The 24,514-nt window shown below is 49.7% G+C and overlaps 1 protein-coding gene across 1 annotated transcript in view; it reads left to right on the top strand.

Moving 5' to 3' along the window:
• The window catches only part of OTOG (otogelin), an 85,965-nt gene that overhangs the window by 35,318 nt on the left and 26,133 nt on the right, over positions 1-24,514 (top strand). The window contains exons 24-33 of the mRNA XM_060017333.1: positions 5,125-5,232; positions 7,931-8,069; positions 9,577-9,711; positions 10,005-10,151; positions 10,447-10,566; positions 12,450-12,566; positions 13,259-13,415; positions 16,460-16,486; positions 18,974-19,141; positions 23,376-23,648. Coding sequence (XP_059873316.1) covers positions 5,125-5,232; positions 7,931-8,069; positions 9,577-9,711; positions 10,005-10,151; positions 10,447-10,566; positions 12,450-12,566; positions 13,259-13,415; positions 16,460-16,486; positions 18,974-19,141; positions 23,376-23,648 — 1,391 coding nt within the window. The remainder of the gene's footprint in view (positions 1-5,124; positions 5,233-7,930; positions 8,070-9,576; positions 9,712-10,004; positions 10,152-10,446; positions 10,567-12,449; positions 12,567-13,258; positions 13,416-16,459; positions 16,487-18,973; positions 19,142-23,375; positions 23,649-24,514) is intronic.

Here is a 24,514-nt window from a genome sequence, read left to right on the forward strand (position 1 = left end):
GTGGTGTTTCTTAGACTCTCTGGGTGTGTGTCATCCTCCTGGGCCACTGCAGGGATCTGGGGCTGTCTGTGCTGCTCCAGGTTCCTTTGCATGTTGGTGCTGAGCCAAGGGCTCTGGGGTCACTAAGTAGTGTAGCCCAGTGGTTAGGAGCATGACCTCTGGAGTCAGGCCTGAGTTCTGAATACACCACTTACTGGGTGAGTCAGTTAACTTCCCTGAGGCTCAGTTTCCTCACCTGTAAAATGGCACAGAATAAGCACTCTATGTGAGCGATGGCATTGTCTTCCTTCACCTGGATCCCATGCATGAGCAAATGCTCCCTGAGAGGGGTCTGGAACAAGAGGGTCCCTTAACAGTTAAGGAGAGGGTGCTCCACAAATTGAGGGCACCTTGAAGACAGAGGCCAGAGCTGCTCTCTGCATGCTCCTGTCTGTGGTGGGCACACAGAAGGTGCTAGGGATGCAGGCAGGTCTGCAAAAGGCCAGGAGGGAGCAGTGGATGGTAGGCGGCAGGAAGGGTCCCCTCCCCGGGTGGATGGTGGGGGCCAGGGAAGGGCCTGGAGGTGAAGATGGAAGGCAGTGAGCCAGCCCATCACTGGTGTCTGATGCAATTATGGAGAAAGGAAGGGTAAGAAACCAATATTTATTGTGTATCTACTAAGTGCTAGGCAGTGCGCCCAGGTCTATAATTAAATTCTCGTAATGACCTTGGGAAGAAGGCGTCGTTATCCCCGTTTCACACATGAAAAACTGGAGGCTTAGAAACGTTAAGCGGCTTCAGGTAGAGCACTGTGGATTAAGCACATGCTTTTTTATTATTTTCCTGCTTCCTCTGACAATCGCGATGAAATGTTGGTAATGGAGTAAAAAGTATAAATCACCAGGGACAAAGGGAGCAGGGATGGGATGACAGTGGCATGAGATGGGTCAATGGTTTTTGAAGAAGGAACGAGGGTGGCTATGTAGAAACTGACCTTGCAGAGCAGAGGATGACAGCTGATGCTTGTAGAGAAGGAAGGCCAAGGAGAAACAGCCTACATGGTGTTGACGGCTTGAGGAACAGGAGGCTCCAGGCATCTCAGAAAGAGGGGTGGTGGGAGCAAGACAGGAGGATGAGGTGCAAGTCTGGGTAAGGAGCAGTTAAACTCCCGGATTCCCTGACCCCATCCGGCAGAGAAAGGTGGTAAGAGTTTCTAGAAATGTCAAGTCAGAGGCTTTGATCTCAGGGACACAGGCAGGGATGAGATGTAGAGTGAAAATAGGGAGATGACTTAAAGCCTGCTGGGACCCAGCCTTCCTCCCCAGCTTGGTTCCCAGGATGGTGGCATCAAAGTTTTTGCCTCCCAGGCCAGAAATGAAAGATGATTCTTCTCCTGCAAATTGGCTGGGCCAAGAGAAAAAAAACTCTAGAAACTGACATTTTGGGAGTTCCACAACAAAAATGATGCCCCCCCCTTAAATATGGAGCTTCCAATCAATGTTTCGTGTCTCACTCTATTTCCTTTTAATTTTTTAAAAGTGAGGCATAATTTATATACAGTAAAACACACAGATTATAAGTATACAGTTTGCTAAGCTTTGATAAATTTATACCCTCTTGTAACCCACACCTCCATCAAGATAGAGAACACTTCTTTCCCCTCAAAAAATTCCTTCGAGCCCTATGCTTTTTCCTAGTTAGTGCCTCCCCCGTCCCTCCACCATAGTTCTTTATTTTGGCATAGATAGTCTCTGCGTGTTCTAGAACTTCATGAAAGTAGAATCATGCAGTATCTACCCTTTAATGTCTGGCTTCTTCTCCTTAGCTTATGTCTTTGAGGTTGATCCATGTTGTTGCATTTTCCAGTAGTTTGTTTCTTTTTATTGCTCAGTCGTATTCCATTGTATGAATATACAATAGTTAATTTATCCACTCAAATGTTGATGCTTATTTGGGTTATTTACAGTTTGGGCTATTTTAAATAAGGCGCTTTCTCTTGGATGAACACTTCAGCATGGAATTGAGTCCTAGGGTAGATGTATGTTTAACTACGTAAGAAATTGCCAGATTACTTTCTAAAACATTTGTACGACTTCACCTTCTCATTGCGTGAGAGTTCTGCCTGCACCATATTCTCACTACCACTTGATGTTTTCAGTCTTTCTCATTTTTGTTATTTTAGTGAGAACATAGCCAAATAGCATTATGGTTTTAATTTGTATTTCCCTAATGACTAATGATGAGTACTTTTTCATGTGTTGTTTGGCCATTTGTATATCTTCCTTTGTAAAGTGTCCATTCGAGTCTTATGCCTACTTTTTATTTAGCTGATTTTTTAAAAAATTGAGTTGTAGGGACTTCCCTGGAGATCCAGTTGTTAAGACTCCACACTTCCAACTCAGGGGGCCCAGGTTTGATCCCTGGTTGGGGAACTAGATCCCGCATGTATGCCGCAGCTAAGAAGTCCGCATGCTGCAACTAAAGATCCCACGTGCCACAACTAAGACCTGATGCAGCCTAAATGAATAAGTAAATAACTTTGCTTGTAAAAAAAAATTGAATTGCAGAAGTTATAGATTCTGGATGCAAGTCCCTTGTCAGACATCTGTATTGCAAATATTTTCTCCCAGTCTGTGGTTTGCCTATCCATTTACTTACAGTGTCTTAATATGTCTAAAAACTTCTGATGAGCAGAAGGTTAAAATATTGGTGATGTTTACCTTATCACTTTTTTCTTTATGATTAGTGCTCTCTGTGTCCTAAGAAATCTTTGCCACAGTTCCAAAGATATTCCTCTACGTTTTCCTCTAGGAGCTTTATAAATTTTGCTTTTACATTTGGATCTATAATCTATCTAAAATTATTGTATTTTGTATATGCTGTAAAATGGAGTTGTTTCATTTTATTTTTTCTGATGGATATCCAGTGGTTCTAGCCGCATTTAAAAAAAGACTTTACTTTCCCTATTGAATTGTTTTGGCACCTTAAAAAAAAATCAATTGACTGTATAAATGTCAGTCTATTTCAGGACTCTTTATTCTTTTTTTTTTTAACATCTTTATTGGAGTATAATTGCTTTACAATGGTTTGTTAGTTTCTGCTTTATAACAAAGTGAATCAGTTATACATATATTCCTATATCTCCTCCCTCTTGTGTCTCCCTCCCACCCTCCCTATCCCACCCCTCTAGGTGGTCATGAAGCACCCAGCTGATCTCCCTCTGCTATGCGGCTGCTTCCCACTAGCTATCTATTTTACATTTGGTCGTGTATATATGTCCACGCCACTCTCTCACTTCGTCCCCCCTTACCCTTCCCCCTCCCCATGTCCTCAAGTCCATTCTCTACCTCTGTGTCTTTATTCCTAGGACTCTTTATTCTGTTCCATTGATCTATTTGTCTATCTTTAGGCCAATATCACACTGTCTTGATTTTTGAAGGTTTATAGTAAGTCCTGAAATCAGAAATTGATAGTGTTCCGACTTTGTTCCTTTTCAAAGTTTTTTTTGGCACTTTTAGGTCTTTGAATTTCCATGTAAATTTAGGACCAGCTTGTCAATTTCTACAAAACAGCCTCTGGGATTTTGATTGGGATTGTGCTGAATCTATAGGTCACTTTGGGAGAACTGACATCTTCATACTAGTGAGTCCTCCGATCTGCAAATATGTCATTATTGCTCCATTTACTGGGCCTTCTTTAATTTCTCTCAGCAGTGTTTCATAGTTTTCACCTAAAGTTTTGCACATTTGTCATTGAATTTATTTATAGATATTTGGTGTTTTTGTCTTTCATTCCATCTAAGTTGTCAAATTTATAGGCCCATCTATGATGATTTTTCGCCTAGTCTATCAGTAATGGAGAAGAACGTTGAAATCTCCAACTATAATTGTGCTTTTGTCTCTTTTCTCCTTTTAGTTCTATGAGTTTTTGCTTCTGTTTTTGAAGCTCTCATACTTGGTGCATGCCCATTTAGGTTCTTATGTTCTCTTGATAAATTGACTCTTTTGTTATTATGAAATAGCCCTCGTTATTGCTGTTAATACTACTTATCTTGAAGTCTACTTTGTCTAATGTTAATATAGCCACTCTGTCTTGTGACTAGTGTTTGCATGATATCTTTCCCCATCATTTTACTCTTAGCTTATCTGCGCCTTTATATTTCAACTGTGGCTTTTGTAAACAAAATATAGTTGGGTCTTGCTTTTTTCACCAGTGTTACGGTTTCTCCCTTGTAATTAGAGGGTTTATGCATTTGCCTTTAATGTAATTGGACTGAGTTTAATACTACCATCTTGTTATTTGTTTGTCCTGTCTTTGTTTTTTCTTCTTTTGGGTTCAGTATTTTTTAGTATTCTATTTTTTCTCCTTTATTTCATTTCAAGTATATATCCTGGTATTTTTTATTTTTGTGGTTCTCTAGAGATTACAGTATGTATCTTTCATTTATCACAGTCTACCATGAATTAATGTTTCACCACTTTAGGTAGAATACTTGTAACAGTCTGCTTTCATTTACTTCCTTCTTGTCCTTTGTACTATTATTGTCATACATTTTACTTCTACGTGTGTTATAAACCCCACAATTCATTGACATTAATCTTGTTCTAAATGCTCAGTTATCTCTTAAAGAAATTTAACATAATTTAAAAAATATTTACCAACATATTTTCTACTTTTGGAGCTCTTCATTCCATGTGAATCTGAGTTTCCATCTTCCTGAAAAATTCCCTTTAACATTTCTTTTCAGTGCAATCTACTAGTTACTCTGTGAGCCACCTGGGTAGGGAGGGTCAATGCCCATGTCCATGGTCTGTTCATTAGTATACATCTAGTGCCTACGGGACAACTGGCATCCAGCATGGCTGGCGGGTGGGGGGCAGCATGTGGCTGGTAGAGCTGAGCCTTGCTTCCTGATGTATGGCAGAGACTTCTGAGCTGGGCCAAGTCTGTCTCTGGTTTTTCCAGTTACCGAGGTACCTCTGAACCCCACTGGGCAGCAGCAGGATGCTGGTGGGTACATGGTCCTCTCTTCCAGGGTAAATGCTGAGAGCCACTCTGGGGCATCCGTGTGGATACAGGGTCCTCCACAGGTGACAGAGATGGGAAGGGTGCTCTCCTGACCACTTGCTTGCTGTGTCCTTTTAGCCTGCTCAGACACGGGGATGCCTGTTTCCTGCCAGAGGAGTGCCCATGCACTTGGAAGGGGAAGGAGTACTTCCCTGGGGACCAGGTCATGTCTCCCTGCCATTCCTGGTAAGTGAGGGCCCCATCCAGGCTCTGCTTTTTGCTGGGGGTGAGGATGGATATGGGACGCACGATCATGAGTACAGTCTAGCATCCCCCCTCAACCATGTTCATATTCATGTTGTGTGTTTCTGTGCTATGGAGGGGTTTGTGTATATATACAAGTGTACACATAGAAAGAATTTTGGGGAGTGTTTTTGTGAGTATTTACACGAATGTGAGTTTGATCAAACATGTATATGAATGTGTGTAGATGTGTATTTGTAATCATGAGGATGTGTTTGCATATGTATGTGCAAGTGTGGGCACGTGTCCAAAATGCATAGACTGCATATGTGAGTGTATATGCACGTGCATATATGAAAAGCTGGGCATTCATAATCCTGAATGTGTTAGTGAACACATACAGTTATGAATTTGTGTATGTGTACAGCTATATTTATATACATTTGTGTGCCTCTCCATCCATTTAGTATGTGGGGACACGTATGTGCAAAGCGTGTGAACATGTGCACGCACTGGGTGTGCGTATTTGTATTTACATGTAAGTGAACAATATGTAAAATGTGCATTTGTGATTTCCTATGAATATGTACGTGCTTATATGTGAGAGTAAGTTTACATGTGAATATATTTGCACACTGTTAATATCTGTTAATATAGGTATGCATACGTGAGAGTGTGTGTACCTGGATTGAATTCTTTGAAAATGGGCTTGAGGCCAGTTCTGTAGAGCCTGCCCTGGGCCAAGCAGCGGGGAATGGAAGTGGGTAGAGACTCAACTTCCTAAATATCCTCCCAGGCTCCCGCTGCTGCTGTGCCTAACTCATGTTAATTCACTTTCCAAAGGCTTGGCTCCTGGAAGTGTCTATGGTGATTCTTTTTTTAATTAACTTGTTTTCCCACTCTCCACCTGTCCTCTGCTTCTGGGAGAGCTGAGCATCTCTCCCACCTTGTAACCACCTAAATCTTGAGGTTCCCCAATGACCACCCCCCCAGCCCCTCCGCAAAGGCCTTATAACTACCCAAACAGCTAATGAGGCCTTTCAACCCATGCCTTCCAGGCTGGGCGGCCTCTGTTGCGGCCTCCTTTGCCAGATGTCCTCGTGTTCCTGGCACACAGAGGCATGTGGAGCCTCCCTGACATTCCCCCTGTGCCCTTGTGCCCCTGCAGAGGGCCCGACCTGGGCTTTCCAGGGCTCTGAGAGTCCAAGTGCCGCTCCAGCCCTGATGTGTCTGCAGGATCAAGGTGGCCCTGCCGCTGCCCCAGGGTGTCAGGGGACACATCAGGGACCCCTGAGCCCTGGCTCCTACAGCTCTCTGGAAAATGGCCAAAGCACATCAGCTAGACTAGTGGGGCTAGGATGAAGAGGGGAAGGAAACAGGACGAGGACCCCTCAAAGAGGTCTGGCCAGCTCATACCAGTGGGGGTCCCCACCCATTGGAACCTATTCCTTCTTAGCCCCACATCAGATTCCAGTGACTGTCCAAGGGGTTGGGCTGGGCAAAAGACCCTGTGTAAAGTAACTTCAGGTCAGGCTTGGTGTATTGATTCCTGGTCTGGTGTTTCGGAGATGGGTGTGTTCTGTATGAGCCCTTTCCAGCCACTCAGCTCCCCTGAACCCTACGTCTCTTGTAGGCTGAGGAAGGTCTCCTAGACTTCGGGATTCATCTTGCATTAATGAGTGTGTGCTCCATCTCTCTGCTCCCTTTTTATTGCAGAACTTCTCAAAACAGTTGTCTATATTTGCTGCTTTCAATTCCTCTTCTCCCATTCTCCCTTCTACTCCATGAAAACTATCCCTACCAAGGTCACTGATAATCTCCATGGTGTTATATCCAGTGTTTATCACTTGGTCCACATCTTCCTAGACCTATTAGCAGCATTTGACACAGTCAGTCATTTGTTATCATTCTCTACCGTCATACCTTTCTTCATGTGACCCTGGGATTCCCCACCCTCTTGATTTTTCCTCCTGCCTCTCTTTTTTTCTTTTGCGGTACGCGGGCGTCTCACTGTTGTGGCCTCTCCTGTTGCGGAGCACAGGCTCCGGACGCGCAGGCTCAGCGGCCATGGCTCACGGGGCCCAGCCGCTCCGCGGCATGTGGGATCCTCCCAGACCGGGCCACGAACCCATGTCCCCTGCATCGACAGGTGGACTCTCAACACTGCGCCACCAGGAAAGCCCCCCCAATCCCCTTTATCTTGCTTCTTCCCCCCCATAGCACTCACCACCTTCTTACCCACTCTGTTACCTACTCATGCTTACTTATTTAGTGTATAGCTTCCTCCTCTAGAATATAAGCTTCACAAGGGCAGAGGTTTTTTGCTGTTTTGTTCACTGATGTATCTGAAACTCCTAGAATAATGCCTGGGATATGGTAGATGCTTATGACTTGTTGAGTGAATGAGTGAATGAATGAACAATTGTAGTGGTAAAGAGAGTGTGGACGTTGGAGTCAAATAGATCTGGATTCAGTCTTGGCTCTGTTATTTGTTGGCTTAACCTCTCTGAGCCCCAGTGTGTCCTACATAAAATGGGGACCCACCCTGCCACCCTTTGGGCATCTGTTGGAGGTCAATGATGTTTGTTGACCTCTGGCCCAGGGGCACACAGTGGGCGCTCGATGGGCAGTGGTTCCATCTTGGACATTCAGGGTGGGGGCAGGGCATGCCCTGTCAGGGGTCTGGGCACGTGTGTTTCAGTGTGTGCCAGCACGGCTCGTTCCAGTGCGCCCTCCACCCCTGTGCCTCCACCTGCACCGCCTATGGCGACCGGCATTACCGCACGTTTGATGGGCTCCCATTTGACTTCGTGGGAGCGTGCAAAGTGCACCTGGTCAAGGTTAGTGCCTGGGTGTGTACCAGCTGGCTCTACAGGGACCCAGAGCAGCTGGTACATAATTAGGTGGGTGGGAGGATCTAAGCCCTGGTGTGTGGCAATTTAGAGACGCAAGATTGGGGCTGGACAGAGCCCACCAGTCTGCCTGTCCTCCTGCTTGTCACCATTATAACCTTGCCCCCTTGGGTGCCAGTGGTTTTTCTGTCTGTAATAGTAAAAGCAAATGCTTTCTGGGCTTTTATTATATCCCTGGTGGTCTACCAAGGCATTTTAAAGCATTGTTTCACTTAACTCTTACAGCAAGACAGAGTTTATTGAGCCCATGTTATAGCTGGAGTAACTTGGGCTTAAGGAAGTTGGTATCTCACCCGAGACCACACAACTAGTCAGGGACAGAATTGGGGTCAGGTTGGAACCAAGAAATCTGACTGGAGAGTTGGTGTGCAGGCAGGATCCCCTCCAGAAGGAGAAAAGGGTACCAACAGGGTGGGTGGGAGAGTGCCTCAGACACATTCAGGGACCTTGGTTTTGCTAAGGGCCTGTCCATCTCATTATATGATAGTAAAAGTAACAGTAATAATAATAATAATAATGACAAACCTTCTATGGAATAAGTCCTATCTATGGGGCAGGCACTGTGCTGGGGTCTTTCACATAATTTCAATAACTCCACAAGACAAAGATTATAGACCTTGTTTTATTTTTTAAATTTCAAAGGTTTTGCATGCTCTTCACTAACATTTAAAACAATATAGAAGCATATATTAAAAACAAATATTCCTCTTCACATCTCTTCTGTTCCTATTCCCTGCTGAATAAGCACTCATAACAGCTAGGTGTGAATCCTGCAAGATCATTTTCCATAAGACAGACACACACACACACACACACACACGTTTTGTTTAATTTCTATGAATAGAATCCCGCAATTTGGTTTTATCACTTAATAGTATATTTCGGACATTATCTCATAGAGTCAGTAAATTTTTCTTCTTCTTTTTGTAGAATTCCACAGAAAAGGTGTACTCTAGTTTGTTTTGTAATTCGCCATTGATGGACATTTCTGTTGTTGTCAATATTTAAATGCTCAATGAATACTTGTGGATGTGTCTCTAGACGCTTCGAAGTAGAATTGCTATAAAAGTTATACATTTAGAAATGTTGTCCAGTGCCTGCAAATTGCCCTCCAAAAAGGCTTACATTACCATCATCAGTGTGTGTAAGACGGTGCCCCTTCCCCTACACCCCTGTCAACACCAGTCATCCCTATTATATATTCATTCATTCATTCATCAGACACTTTTTGGAAAATCCCTACATGCTAAACACTGCACCAGGCATCCAAAACAAAACTGAGCTTCAGAGAACTGAAGTAAATTGCCCAGAGTCACAGCTCATATGAAGTAGAAGTGGGTTGAAAACTATTTCAGAGTCTGTGTCCCCCTACCCCATGCCTCTCATCAGAATCTCTTCTCTCCCTGGTTTATTGCACTAACTTATTTCTCCTCAGAGCACATCAGATTTCAGCTTCTCTGTGATTGTAGAAAACGTAAACTGCTACAGCTCTGGCATCATCTGCAGGAAATTTATTTCCATCAACGTTGGGAACTCACTCATCATCTTCGATGACGACTCAGGAAATCCCGTAAGGCCTGGTGCAGGTGAAGGTTGTATGGACAATTTGCTGGTTAATAGAGGGCAGAAGAGGGCTAAGGACTGGTCTCCTTACCACAGCACTTTCTCTTGGAGCCACTGAGTCCGCAGCCCAGATTGAATTCCTTGGCCACGGCCAGGAGCCCAGAGGTCAATGTCAGGGCATGAGGGAGGCAGAGGAATTGGTGAACTCCTGGGGCTGGGCAGTGACTTGTAGCCAGGCCCAGCTGACCCAGGTGTTGGGGGACACTCTGGCCTCAGGAATGGCCACCTCTGTCCCCCTAGAGTCCGGAGAGCTTCCTGGATGAGAAGCAGGAGGTCCACACGTGGCGAGCAGGGTTTTTCACGCTGGTGCATTTCCCACGGGAACACATCACCCTCTTATGGGACCAGAGAACCACGGTGCACATTCAGGCGGGGCCACAGTGGCAGGTAGTCATGTGATCAGTGACCCTCACGGGCCCTGTGCTCCTTCCTAGAGCCAAGCCAGCCCACTGGGTGTCCTTGCATGAGCTGTACCCTCGCCAAAGAGCCAGGAGCCTCATGCCTGCTGTCCTATCTGCCCCGCCCGACTCTGGGCCCCTTCTCCTCTGACTCTTCTCTCTCTGAACACTGTGACCCCAGTAGTTGCTTCTGAGCCTACGAAAGACTCCTAGGCTCAGAGCGACCCCTCTGCCTGTGGCTCACCCTCGGAATGCCTGAGACTGACCATTCTCTCTTCTTTCAGGGCCAGCTGGCAGGACTCTGTGGGAACTTTGACTTAAAGACCATCAATGAGATGAGGACCCCAGAGAAGTTAGAGTTAACTAACCCCCAGGAGTTTGGTGGCAGTTGGGCTACAGTTGAGGTAAAACCTCTCCAAGCTGGCTCACTCCTCTCACCCAAATGGACCCTGGTCACAGGTCAGGGGAGAGGGACATTGGTGCAAGGCTGCTCCTGCAACCTCTCTCTCAGCTTCTGACCCAGCATCCTCAGCCCTGGACTCTGTCCTGTGGCCTGAGGACATGCACCATCCCATCTCACACATCAGACCCCAGACCAAGCCCTGGTAGGAGGGCTGAGGCTGGGAAGGAGACAAAGTCTCTGTCCTAGGAGAGATGACCACCTAGTAGGGAAGATGAGTCTTGTTGAAGCATTACCATCTTACCCATCTCTGTGCCCCGGTGCCTGGCGATAGGTCTGGCACACAGGAGAGACCAAGAGAGACCTGCATGGGTTGGGGCAATTAGAGAAGGCTTCCTGAAGGTGGTGGCACTAGTGTGGTACTTAAAAGATAGACCATATTTGGATGGAGGAATGTATCAGAGAGAGGGAGGACAATATTAGCAGAGGCAGAAATGATAGGGGATGTCTCTGAAGTTTGGGAGATGTCTGAGGCTGCCAAGCTGTGAGTGATGGGGGGAAACATCACTGAGCTGACAGCAGGAGATCTGGGTTCTTGTCTTATTCTTTTACTTAAAAAGTTATTTTATTTTGTTTTTCTTTTGTTTGTTTTATTATTTGGGGTTCTTGTGTTAGATCATCCAGTGACTTGCTGGGTGACCTTGAGTAAGTCCCATCTTCTCTGTGGTCCTCTGTGAAGTGAAGGGGCTGGGAGAGGGATAATGGATAGATTTCACTTCATGTGACAAATCTGATCAGTCAGATGAGGCTGCCTGGGCAGCTATGTTGAGAAATACCAACACTTGTGTCAGGCTCAGCTGGAAGAACTGTGAGTGATTAGTTATGTCTGCCATGGGTGCTGCATTAGAGAGTGGTGATATGAGTGTTAGATATTTGCCTTTCCTGGACCGAGTGATCTTAGGTTCCTAGTTCTCTGTTGGGGAGTAGGTGGAGATAAGCCTATGTAGACTGGTGTCAGGGGAGCAGTTAGTCATGGCCTGGAGCTAAATGTAATCCTGAGGTGGGGCAAGGCTGCTCTCACAGCCTCAGAAAAGTATGCTCTAACCCATTCCATTTTAGAGAAGCTGAGTGGGTGACTCACCTTTATTGCTTCCCTCCTCTCACCCTTCACTGTCATTTCTCTCTCAATAATCCGCTTAGGCATACCCTGGGGGGCTCTAGTGACAATGTAGGCCGGGGGAGGAGGTTCAGCAGACATCAGGGAAATCTGTATTTGTTTTCTATGGCTGTGTAACATCATAACTGCAGACTTAGCAGTATCCAACCACACACATGTATTATCTCACAGTTTCTGTGGGTCAGGAGTCAGGGCACAGCTTGATTCGGTTCTCTGCATACAGTATCACAGGCTGCAGCCAAGGTGTCAGCCAGGGCTGGGCTCTCATCTGAAGGTTCGACTGGAGAGGGATCTGTTTCGCTGACCACTCATGTGGTGTTGACAGCCATTCCTTGTAGTCACAGAACTGAGAGCTTTAGTTTTTTTGTGAGCTGTTGGCCCAGGATGACCCTCAGCTCCTAGAGGCCACCCACCATTCCTGCCACGTGCCATTCACAGCCAGCAAGGGAAAGACTCCAGCCAGATGGGCTCTGCACTCTTATGTAACATGACAATGCAGTCACTGGCACATAACCACATCCATGTGTCACCTTTGCTGTCTTTTGTCGACTTGTCAGTTTGGTCCCTCCCACATTCAAGGGCAGGGGATTATACAAGGATGTGAACACAGGAGGCCGGGATCAAGTGAGCCACTCTAAGAGTCTCCACCACATCAGGCAACAGGCATTTGAGGGGTAGGGAGATCAACAGCGCTGCCTTTGCCCCCTCAGTGCCCAGACACCCTCGATCCCCGAGACACATGTGTCCTGAATCCTCTCCGAGAACCCTTTGCCAAAAAGGAGTGCAGCATCCTGCTCAGCGAGGTGTTTGAGACCTGCCACCCTGTGGTGAGTGGACTCCAGGCTTGGCTACTCCTGGGCCCCCTTCCCACCTCCCTGGAATCCCTTCTGCTCTCAGACCCTCCATGCCTTGGAGAGACACCTCAGGTCTAGAGGAAAGATTCACCTCTGCCATTCCCTTGCCTCTGGTCTGCTCGGATGAGTCTGCCCTGTTTCCCTGGGACAGACACAGTCAAACAGCTTCTGTGCCCTTTTCAAGCCTATCTCAATCTGGCTCTTCCTCCCAATCAGGAAGTTCTTCTGACTGGTGAACACAGACCCCTCATGCTGTGGCATCAGCCCTCAGTGGAGACAGAGGAGAGCTGGTGCTCAGCTCTGCATGGCCCCCTCCAGGGCCTCGAAGGCTGCCGTCAGATGGGCTTTGGCTGTCTCTGGCCCTGGCTGGGGGTTCACGCCCCACGTCTGTTTCTCAGCCACACCCTAAGCCCTTGGATCCAATAGCCTAGGCCCGAGGAAGGAGAAAGCTTAGTTCTCAAAAGCAGGGTCTACCTGGGTCACGGAGTTAACGTTTCCCTCTCAGCTGCCTGCCTTTCTGTCCTCACCCCACATGGGCAGCTCGCCCCATCCTGTGGTCCCTTCATGTTCATGCTGCTCCCTGAGGCTGAGTGGCATCAGCCCAGAAGCTGAAGGGCTGACATTCAGGGTCTGTCCTCTGACATCTGACTTCTGACCTCCTCTAGGTCGATGTCACTTGGTTTTACTCAAACTGCCTGACAGACACATGTGGGTGCAGCCGGGGCGGTGACTGTGAGTGCTTCTGTGCCAGCGTGTCTGCCTATGCCCACCAGTGCTGCCAGCATGGGGTGGCCGTCGATTGGAGGACCCCGCACCTTTGCCGTGAGTGTCCAGACCAGTCATCTGAGGGGGAGAGTGGGCCCCTTCTGTGGGCAGGCCTGTGGGGTCCCATCACTCTGGCTTGTGCTCATCGTTCGTTGAATTCTTATAACTACCCTGTGAAGTAGGACTGTTTATTCTTGTTTTACAGTTGGAGAAATGGGCTAGAAAGAGAGAGATTAAGTAACATGCTCAGGGTCACACAGGTTGGTGGAGGAGCCAGGGCTCATCTCCATTGCAGGTGGTCTGGCTGCAAACCCATGCTCTTAACCACTTTACCAGAGGAGTCAGGAGCCCTGGGTTCCAGACCCAGAGCTGCCATTTGCAAGCTGTGTGACCTCAAACAAGTCCCCCAACCTCTCTGGGGCTCCATTTTCTCATCTGAAAAATAGGAATAGATGTGTCCCACCAGGTTTATTGTGAGGGTCAAACGAGATAGTGAATGTGAAAGCCCTTTGTCAGGAGAGACTCATGGGGTCCATCAGAGGCACCACAAGATAGCAGTTTTTCTGGAGCACTGGTGGTCTGCAAATGCTTTTGGTTGTACACTCCTATCAAGTGAAAACATTTTGAGCACACACAACATGTGTGTATATATATATATATATATATATATATATATATATATACACACACACACACACATACACATAGATGCATGTACGTATATATGTACTATTAGTAGTGTAAATGTATGTCACAAAACAGATACAAAAATAAATATTAAAACGATGAAATAACATGCATAGAAATTTAAATGATTAATTAATTGATTATTATTTGTTTCTGCATACCAAACATCTTCCTGGTGCAAGACGCCTCACTTTGTGGTGCAGTGGTTATTATACAGGTGCTGGGGCCACACTGTCTGGGTTCAGACTCCAGTTCCACCAAGCAGGGTGACCTGGGGCATGTTCCTTAGACTCTGACTAGTAATTGAGGGTTAAGAGAACTGTACCTTCCTTGCAGGGAGCTGTGAGATAGATTTACATGAGAAAATGCAGGTAAAGCACTTGGCACAGTGCTTGTGCCAGAGCCGAGGTTGCTGTCATTTTTCGTGGGGACGTGGGTGCTGGCACGAGAGCTCCAGGCAGGATGACCTCAGGAAGAAGATGGAGCAGAATCTGCCTTTGGCTTCCTTTTTCTTTGCCCATTTTACCGTGAGCCTCTTCTGCCACAGAAGCCTTGGGTCCTCATGCAGTCTGCTTCTCCTTCTACTTCTCTGATAAAAATCGTTCAGGAAGGAGAAGGGAACACACGTTTACTGAGAATCTACTGTGTGCCAGGCCCTGTGCCTTCTGTGCATTAACTCACTTAATATTCAGGCCTAGGGTGAAGCAAATGAGGCCAGTTCCTGGAGCACAAGATTTAAGGGGGTACCAAAAAAGGCAATTTTTTTTTTTTTTTTTTTTTTTTTTGCGGTACGTGGGCCTCTCACTGTTGTGGCCTCTCCCATTGTGGAGCACAGGCTCCGGACGCGCAGGCTCAGCGGCCATGGCTCACGGGCCCAGCCGCTCCACGGCACATGGGATCCTCCCGGACTGGGGCACGAACCTGTGTCCCCTGCATCGGCAGGCGGACTCTCAACCACTGTGCCACCAGGGAAGCCCCAAGGCAATATTTTAAGGCAATATTAAAAAAACAAAACAAAACTAATGCAGAAACATCTCTGATGAACAAAATATCACAATTTTAAGTAATGACAGCCTCAATATTATTGATTTTTCCTTTTGCCTCAGGCTCCAGTATGGCTCAGCAAGGTGCTGTCACTGATCTTGTCTATTTTAAAATTTTGATATTTTGTCCATCATGGATATTTTGCATTAATTTTGCAATTAAAAAGTTGTATTAAAATATTACATATCCTGATTACTGAGATTTTTGAGGTCCCCCTAAATTTTGCACCTGAGGTGAGCACTTGCCTTACCCCAGTCCAGGCCTCACAAGTCTGTGGGGCAGATGGTAGTGGTAGTCCCCATCCTACAGAGGAGGGCACTAAATTTCAGAGAGCTTGAGAAACTTGTCTCAGTATGCACAGCTGATGAGTGAGAGAGATGGGATTTCAGTCCAGGTCTGCGGGTCTCTAGAGAGCTGGATTTTGACGACTTCTCTGGGCGACCTCCCATTAACCTGGTACACACTTGAAACCAGGTACTTGGAGATCTTTTAATTTTCGAGTTCAATCTTCTGAGTCCACAAGTGAGGAAAAGCACATACTTACCCATAGCCACGTGGTGGGTCAGTCTACTGATTCCTGGTGCTGTTTCCAGAGGGCAATGACAAATGCAAAGGAATAGTGTTCATCATGGGGCTTTGGGGTGTGGGGTGGAGTTGGTGGCTGTCTTCAGACCATGCCTGTGAGTGAGGGAGACCCCTCCTCAGCCTTTGTCCCAGATCTGTTCGGTCAACTGGCTTCTCATGGTCTTGCTTCTGGCTTCAGGTGCCCCCTGCAAAATCCCCAGCTTATCCCAGCGGACTCAGGAATCCGTGGCCTACGTGCCAGGGGAACAAGCTGTGGTGCTGCGCTGCGCCACTAGGGGGCGTATGGAGCACATACTTGGAGGAGCTTATCAAAACCTGATGGAGACTGCACCCAGGGGCCTGAAAAAGGCTTGGATTCTGGAGGCCCTGGGTCCCTTCCTACTCAAAGCTGTTGAAAGACCGACTTCTATCTTGTGCTTGCATTCCTCCAGGACCTTCCACAACATTTCCGATTGGAGCTTCCGTTCCTTGGTTCAATTCTTGCCCTTTGAGGTCACACAAAACATACTCTTCTGTCCCAGCATTCATTCATTCATTCATTCATTTGGTACATGCCGAATGCCTACTCTGGGCCAGGCTTTGAGCTTTGTGTTAGGGGCACAGAGAGGGAGCCATTGTATTTCCTGCACCTTAAGATATCTGGATCTAATGATCATGTCTGAATCTTGGCGTTTGGGAGACAGGCCAGGTCCAGCCCTTGGGGAAGGAGAGAGAGCTGGGATGGGGCTTTGGCCCTGCGCATCTGTTCCAGGCTTCTCAAGAAGTCTCTGTTCTCTCTCTTTCAGCATATGACTGTGACTTCTTTAACAAAGGTAAGCTCATCCTCCCCAGGTGGAGCCTTGAAAGCTGGGGCACTGCCATCCCTGCCCTGGGGCCACAACAGTAGCAGCCATCCTGAGGCCCTGCTGGCCCTGGAGGAGCAGTCATGGAGACAGAGCCCTGATAGTGCAGGGCCCAGGGATGCCCCGGAACTCTGCCTCCAGCAGCTCCTGCAGCCTCTGTCCAGAGCCCAGGCCAGGCTAGCTTCCCGGGGATGTGCTCATGCAGGGCAGCTTCACCAGGAAGTGAAAACCCCATTTGCACCAACGTGCTGCCCCATAGCTTTCATAATCTAGCTCATCAGGCCCACAGGACATTGTCTTGGGTTTCCTGAAGTTTTGAGTTGGCAAAGGCAAATGCAAACTGCTCTTCCTTTGCTGGGGCGAAACTTACAGTCTGGCACAGCCTGTCAGATTCATCTTTAAGTTTAGCCAGTGTTGCAGAGCACCAGATTATGCTCCAACTTCTGCATTAACCAGGTCATGACTAAAGACCCCAGGGAGGTTAATGACCAGTGTTAGAATCCATGAGTCAGTTTAATCACTGGGGTTGGGTGGGATTGGAGGGCTGCCCAGGAGTAGTTTTCAGCACTGATCTTTGTGCGGTGGGGCCAGGTTGGCAGAATTAGATACTCATCAAGTCCCTGGTGCCATTCGCCTTTGACTTCTGAGGTCCCCTCTGCCCCCACTTCCAGGCACCATCCTGCCAGGAGCAGGCCTGTACAGGTAAAGGCCCAAGGCTCCGTCCTCACATAACTGCATTATCAGATTTGGTTTGAGAAACGTCCTCTGGCGAGAGTATAGTGGGTGAAATAGTGGGGGGACCGACTAGAGAGACAAGGATGCCACTTAGGGGATCCGTGAGATGAGGGCTGGACCAGGGTACAACATGGTCATTCACAGTGCCTGCAGTCCCACCAACATGCTAGCCTCAAGGGGCTCCTGCTGGCCCAAACCTTTAACCCCTGACGGCAGGAATCTGCAATGGGAGGATTGCAGTCCCTGCACAGGCGGGGTCTGTCTGACACCAGGCAAGACATTTCAGCAAGACAGCTCTGAGCAGAGTTTTCTCCCTTCTGTGGCATTTTGAGTGGCAGTAACTGGCAAAGGACAAGCTGTTTCTAGCATCCTGCACCCGCCCACCCACCCTCCTACCCATTCTTACTCTGCTCTTCTACCAACATTTTCTTTGGTCCAGGCCTTTGCCGGGCGCTGGGGATTCACCAGTTAATGAGACCTGTCCCAGTGGTGCTCTGGAGCCGGCCCACCCTGGCTTTCTAGAACCCACTGCGTGTTCTTCTCTCCACATTCAGTCGGTAGTTTGAAGTTGACCACTGGTGGGAGTATTTATTCACGGAAATCAGCAAACATTACCAAATGGGGTTTTGTTTGCTTGTTCATTTTGTGAGAGCTGATTGTTAAGCCAGCACAGCACTGCCTTTGTCCTGTCTGGTAGGGAAGACAGACGTGGACCCCCGATCGAGACCCTCCTCATAAGAGCTGTGATCGGCATTAGCCATGCTCCGAGACCGCTGGAGCACAGGGGAGGGAGGACGCTTGCATGCGGTGGGAGAGGGTGCCGGGAGAGCTTCACCACGAAGGTGACATTTGAGCTGGGCCCCAGAGATTGAGGAGGCGTTGGCCCCGGGCACAGAACGGGGTGTGTGGGGGGGACTGCGCTGAGTGGGTGGGACAGCGCGAGTGAGACAGGAGGTGGGACACAGCACAGCTCTTACAAGGAAGAGCGAGAGAAATTCAGTGTGGCGGTGGCCGGGGTTGGGGCGTGAAAGGCCCCTGAATCAAGCTGGGCTCTTGGAGTCTATCCTGAGGACAAAGGGAGAGCCACTGAGGAGTCGCCGAAGGGAGTGTGGCTAGGAGGGTGACTGGAGGGCGGGCCACACCAGAGGCTGAGAGGTCAGTTATGAGGCTGTTGCAGTGGTCTAGGAAACCCATGCCCCTGTCCAGCTTACTGACAACCGACCACCGCAGGAACCCAAGAGACACAGAGGTGACACATGTTTGAAATAAATAGATAAACACGAATGCTGAGCCCAAGGCTTCCTGGCCTTTACCCTTCAGACCTCAGGTGGGGAGAGACCAGGTCTGGCATCTTCTCCCAGAGGCGACTCTGAATAGCGCAGCAGCTGGAATGGTAGAGTCTGAGGCAGGGGGAAAGGCCCATGGAGAGACGTTTGGGGGGCCCAGATGCCCCCCAGGGGTGGCCTTGTTTCCAGGCTTCCTGTGAAGTGATCTAGGTGCTGTGCAGAGGGTCAGTTCCCATCAGGGGCTGGCAGCCTGGGGCTCCCGTCCCTTCCCTTTCATGGGAATCAAGGTCCCCGGGGCCGGGGGTGAGGGACGTGACCAAGAGGAGCTCTTTAGCATCCTCTCTCCTCCCGCTTCTGGCAGGGCTGGGTAGGTAGTGATGGGGGGTGGGCACAGTCCCAGGGTGGCAGGGCTTATGACCGGGCCCCCTCTCTCCAGCACTAGGTAAGGGCCCCTACCAGCTGGCCAGCTTGGCAGCCAGAGGTGCCCTGGTGGCCATGAAGGTGGCAGGCAGTGCCATAGTCCTAGTGAGAGCAGAGGATGTGGCGCCGGGGGACATTGTGGACTTCCTGCTGACAGCTGCCCTCTACAAGGCCAAGGCCCACGGTAAGGCCCACCCTCTGGCCCCACTCCAGCACTTGGTGGAGGGAAGCAGGTGCTGGAGGAGGGGAGGATGCTACGACCCTAAGCCAGCTATAGTAGCTGGAGAAATGTGGGGCTCCAATAGGCACCCCTTTCCCAGTTGAGACAGGGTTCTGGGTCAGCCTCTTAGCCTCTTTCAAGAAACACCTTCTGTCTTCTTCTTGAAAAAACCAGAGAGGCCAAGGTCCAGATGTCCCTTTGGACCTTGCTTCACACAGCAGCTGTATTCCAGAAAAGCTAGGTGGCAATAACGATGACTTCCCATCCCTCCCCCTAAATTTCCTTCTTATTCTCCCTCTTCCTACCCCCCTCCCCACTTCTCCTCTCTATTTTTAAGACTAGATAGACTGTAAATACCAGAGGGGAGCTGGCTGATATATTAACTCCAGTGGGACCTTCTCTTGTGAACAGAGGAGTGGGCTCTTGATTTGCTCAGGTTATGGTCCTGAGTCCTGATCTGGTGGGTTACACAGACTGAGGCACACCTGGAACCAGCCAGCCTCCTGGGTCTGACTGCCAGCAGACCTAAAGGGCTTAGCTGTAGTGGGCACCATCTTCTCTTCAGAGTTCAGTAGTGCCTGAGGGGTGGCAGGACCTTGCCCGGTGGGGAGTGACCGCCGGTGGTGTTTGTGTTGGGCGCTGGGCCAGCCAAGGCCTCAGTTCACCAGTGCTAGGAAGCCTCCTCTTCTGTGGCCATTTGTGTGTGTCCCAGTGTGTGGTCACTGTGATCACTGATCAGGGTTTCTCCCCGCAAATCCTGTTGGTCCCATCTAGTCAGTATCTCCCTAATCACAGGGATGGTCCGTGAAGCCAATCCCAGCATCGACCGGAATCTTGAACCAACACACATCTCAGTTCATTCCAGCCTGAGAATTTAAGTTCTCAGATTCTCAGGTCTGTGGTTTATCTAGTTACGAGGATCGTCCTGTCTTTCTCTCTCTTCCTCCCCTCCTCCTCCCCTTCTTCTCTCCTTGCCCCCCTCCCTTTCATTGAGCCCTGTTCCCATGCCAGGCACCAAGCTGGGCACTGGGGAATCAGTGGCATCAGAGACACGACCCCTGCCCACCAGAAGTCCGCAGTCCCATCCAGGGGACAGACACGTCAAAGGCAGTTACAGTGCCTGTGGGAAGGAGGAGCCCCTAACTCAGTCCTGGGGAGTCAGCAGAGGCTTCTTAGAATAAGCGTTGTCCCTTGAAGGGTTGAAAGGAGCCAGGAAGGGACTTGTAAGCCAAGCTCAGGAAGTGGATCTTTATCCTGAGGGCAGTGGGGAGCCAGGGAAGGGCTTTAAGGAGGGGAGGGACACCCCAGGCACAGCTAAGGGGATGTCCATGGTGGGGTGAGCCGGGGGTACAGTAGGGGGTGCCAGGAGGAATCACGTCACTGCACGAGGTAACCTGGGAGTGAGGAGCCAGGGACTAGGCCACAGGAGGGCCAGGAGCATCCCCACTGCCCCAAAAGGGAACACTTCCTCCCTAGACATTCCTGACCCCCAGATCTGTGTGGTCCTGCTTGAAGAAGGAAGGATGTCTTATAACCTTCCAGATGTAATGGACCATCTGCTTAGTGGGAATTTTCTGTTCTCCATTCAGTATTTTAGCCCAGTAAGTAAGGTCTAGTCTAGAGGGGGTGTTGATTTTCCAGTGGTTTTATGGCATGTTAAGCAAACCCTAGAGAAGCCTGGGCCTGGAGAATGTCACTGTGGATGGGATGCCCAGAGGCTGTGAAGGCCAGCCTCCATCTCAGACCTGGGTCTCCTGGGCAGCTGGGGGCAGGGCCCAGTGAGGACCCAGGCTCCCACTCCCACCCCATCCTGTGTTCCTTCCCTGTGCTGTGCCCAGAGTACTGGACAGCAGAAGAGAACATACCTTCCAGGTAAGATTTGGGGTGGCTACGTGGGGGAGGTGTCCCTTGAATTTGGCCTTGAAGGATGCGTAAGATTGTGATGGGAAGAAATGGAGAGCAGAAGATGTCACAGAGAGGAAGTTTCAGCAGTCATTTAGGCCTGAGCCTCTCACTCTCATGGTCTTGATGTCCTATAGGATGTACTAAAGGGACACAAGCCACAACCTGGTGCATCTCCCTGGAGTATCAATTTTACTTAAAGATTTTTGGAGGAGGTTACTGATTTATTATAAATAATATCTCACTCTTCTGTACACCTGCTGTGTGCTAGGCACTGTTCTAAGTGCTTCATATATAATAAGTCATTTAACCCTCACAACAATCTTAGGAGGTAGGTGCTATTATTTTCCCAATTTACAGATGTGAGAACTGAGGCCCCGAGAGGTTAGGTAACTTACCCAAGGGGACATCACTAGCAAGTGACAGCAACCAGGCTGTCACTTTTGGCAGGCTCCTCCCAGACAGAGATATTAAAAGAGAAATAAAATTTAGAAAATGGAAGGTGAAAAATCATTTGATTATTTAAGGTAAAACACAAGACTTTGTACAGTCAGTCCTCTGTATCCACGGTTCCACATCTACGAATTCAGCCAGTCGCGGGTGGAATTTCAGATGGAAACCTCGAACACGGTTGGATGACTGTACTGGGCCATTTCATGTAAAGGACTTGAGCATCCTTGGATTTTGGTACCAGGGCGGGTGTACCGAGGAACAGCTGTACCTCTAGGTCTGGCATTCAGCCTCTCCCCCATTAGGAGGACTTCAGCACAAATGGTTGAGAACCTTGATTTAGGCCAACTCCAGTCTTCACAAACAAGAAAGCCGAGACCCAGAGAGGGGAAGTGAGTTGCCTGAGGTCACCCAGCGAGGGACTCAGCACTCTCCCCGCCTGGGCTGCCCCATGGCCACTCCTGGATCCCATCCCTGGGGCTGACTGCACAGTGGTTAAGAGCCTGGGCTCCAATCCTGCCTCCTTTTTCCACCATCAATGTGACGCTAGGCCTCACCGCCCTCATCTGTAAAATGGGGATGACAATGTCATCACCTTCTAACGTGTTATAGAATTTGCTTGTTCATTATGTTTACTCCCCACCCACCACTCGCTACTTGAATGTCAGCTCCGTGAGGACAGGGGTTTTGTCCTTTTGTCCCCTATTGTGTCCCCAGTGCCTGGAACAGTGCCTGGCCCCTGGTGGGAGCCTCAGTAGTGTTAGCTGCTGAATGAATGAATTCGCCACCTCACAGGGCTCTCTTGGAATTTACTACAAGCAGCGGGTAGAGAGCTTGCTCATCACTGTGCCCGGCACAGAGTTAAGTCCTGATCAATAGCAGTTGTTGTTGACGTGAAGAATTCATTCTTCCCCCAGTTACCTCATTTCTTCTCACAGCTGCCCAGGGAGGTCTAACAGGAACTCTGTGCAGTATCTCCTGGGGCCACGAGGTGGAGGGGTGATGGGGGGAGGGGGAGACACACCAGGCCCTGTGCTGGGCCTTTCACACACCGTTTGTCCCTCACAGCCTGGAGGCGTGAATTCACTTGCCCACAGCACAGCCAGCCATGGCGGGCCGGGACTCCGGACACCTGCTTGTGCATTTGGACCCTGACCCTGCAGGGCCCTGTGGTGGGGGGCAGGGGAGATCCATCCAGCAGTGTGGAGACAGGAGAGAGGACAGTGGAGCCCAGCTCTTAGGCCTCTGGGCAGGCCCCTTCCCACCTCTGGGGCAGTTTCCCTGCCGTGGGTTGGGCTCAGCCTCGGGTCCCCCAGCTCTGACCCTCTGGGATTCTGTGAGGAGTGGGATCAAGAAAACTGACAAATCAGCAAACCCCAGCTTGTCTAGTATGTCCCATAGAACAGAACTCCACCAGGACAGCCGTTTCTGTCTGTCCTACTCACTGCTGTATCCCTAGCATCTAGACGAGCACATGGTACACGGAGGGGCCTCAGAGATGTTTGCAGGAGGGAGGGAAGGTGGAGAGAGAGAAAGAAGGAGGAAGAAAGGAAGGAGGGAATGGAAGGAAGGAGAGAGGGAGGGAGGGAGGAGGGGATAGTTCAGTCACCTCCCCAAGGCTCTGCAGTTGGGGCTTTAACCCCCAACCTTCCCTCCCTCGGGTAGAGGTGGTATGTGCCGAGGGGCAGCCAGCAGGCAGAGGTGGGTGGGCTGAGGGGAGGCGGGCAGGCTGGGAGGAGCAGGACCCAGTCCTGAGTCGCTGAGACTGCAGACGGTGCCTGGGTGTCTGCCCCCTCCCCGCATCCAGACCTCTCTCTGCTGACCTCACCCTCGTGGCTCTTGGCAGACCCAGATGTGATATCCTTGGAGGCAGCGGACAGACCCAACTTCTTCCTCCACGTCATGGCCAACGGGTCTCTGGAGCTGGCCAAGTGGCAGGCCAGCGATGCCTTCCACCACCATGCCTCTTTCTCGCTGCACTCGTGGCGTGCGGGCCTGGTGGCCCTCGAGTCCCTGGCGGAGCCTGGGGCCTTCCTTTACGTGTTGGGCCCAGTGCTGGCCCTCCGGCTGTACGAGCACACGGAGGCCTTCCGCCGGGGCACGCTGTTCCGCCTTCTGGGTAGGTGTCCACCCTGCATCGCCCTCAGCTCCTCCGCCCCTGACTCAGCTCCCCTCCCACCTCATCCTTCCAGTTGCCTCCAAGAGACGAGATCCTCACTCTCCTGACACAGGGAAGCCACATGGGTGCCACCCCTGAGATGGGAGGGGGCCCGGCCTCCTTGTTGGTGGCCTAGGGAGCCTTGGGCATTGTGACTTGGGGCCCAGCCAGCTTCCTGGGTCCTGCCTACTCCCACAGGCCATTTACAAGGTCTAAAAATAGGGCGGCCTTTGTGGAAGCGAGAAGACTGATCATTGTGGCCGCAGCTTGACAGCCCGCAGGCTCAGGTTTCTTGCTGATCGGGGCGCATGCCTGCCCTGTGAGCTCAAAGACTGCCCCCTGGGGCACAGCCTGAGGAGGCCACAGCCCCCCTGGCTCCCACGAGAGGCCCAAGAACCTGGGCGGTGATGGGGCAGCTTCGTGCCCTTTCCAGCTGAGACCAGTGGGCTCCAGAGCTTTGCCATCTCCCTGCCAGGTGGGTGAGCCCCAAAAGTAGTCCTCTGCCTAAACCCTGGAGACAGTGATCACAGTTTCCTTACTGCTCCAGGCTGGCCTCTCTGTCCTGCACGTGCACATGTATGTTTGTGCCTGTGAGGGCACCCGTGCTGTATGAATGGATCCATTTACAGGTACACATGTGTAAATATGTCCCCAGTCAGCCTTTCATTTATCATCTCCCACTGCTCCCAGCCCAGGGCTGGGCCAGCTCACTCTCACATTCAGTGGTCACCTATCAAGTCCACCAGTGAACCCCACCCAGGACAGATTCATCACTGGCTATGATGGCAGGACTTGTGTCCCTTGCTGGAAGACACCCAGGCTCTGAA

Source organism: Delphinus delphis, chromosome 8 (genome assembly GCF_949987515.2).
Source record: "Delphinus delphis chromosome 8, mDelDel1.2, whole genome shotgun sequence".
Lineage (NCBI taxonomy): Eukaryota > Metazoa > Chordata > Mammalia > Artiodactyla > Delphinidae > Delphinus > Delphinus delphis.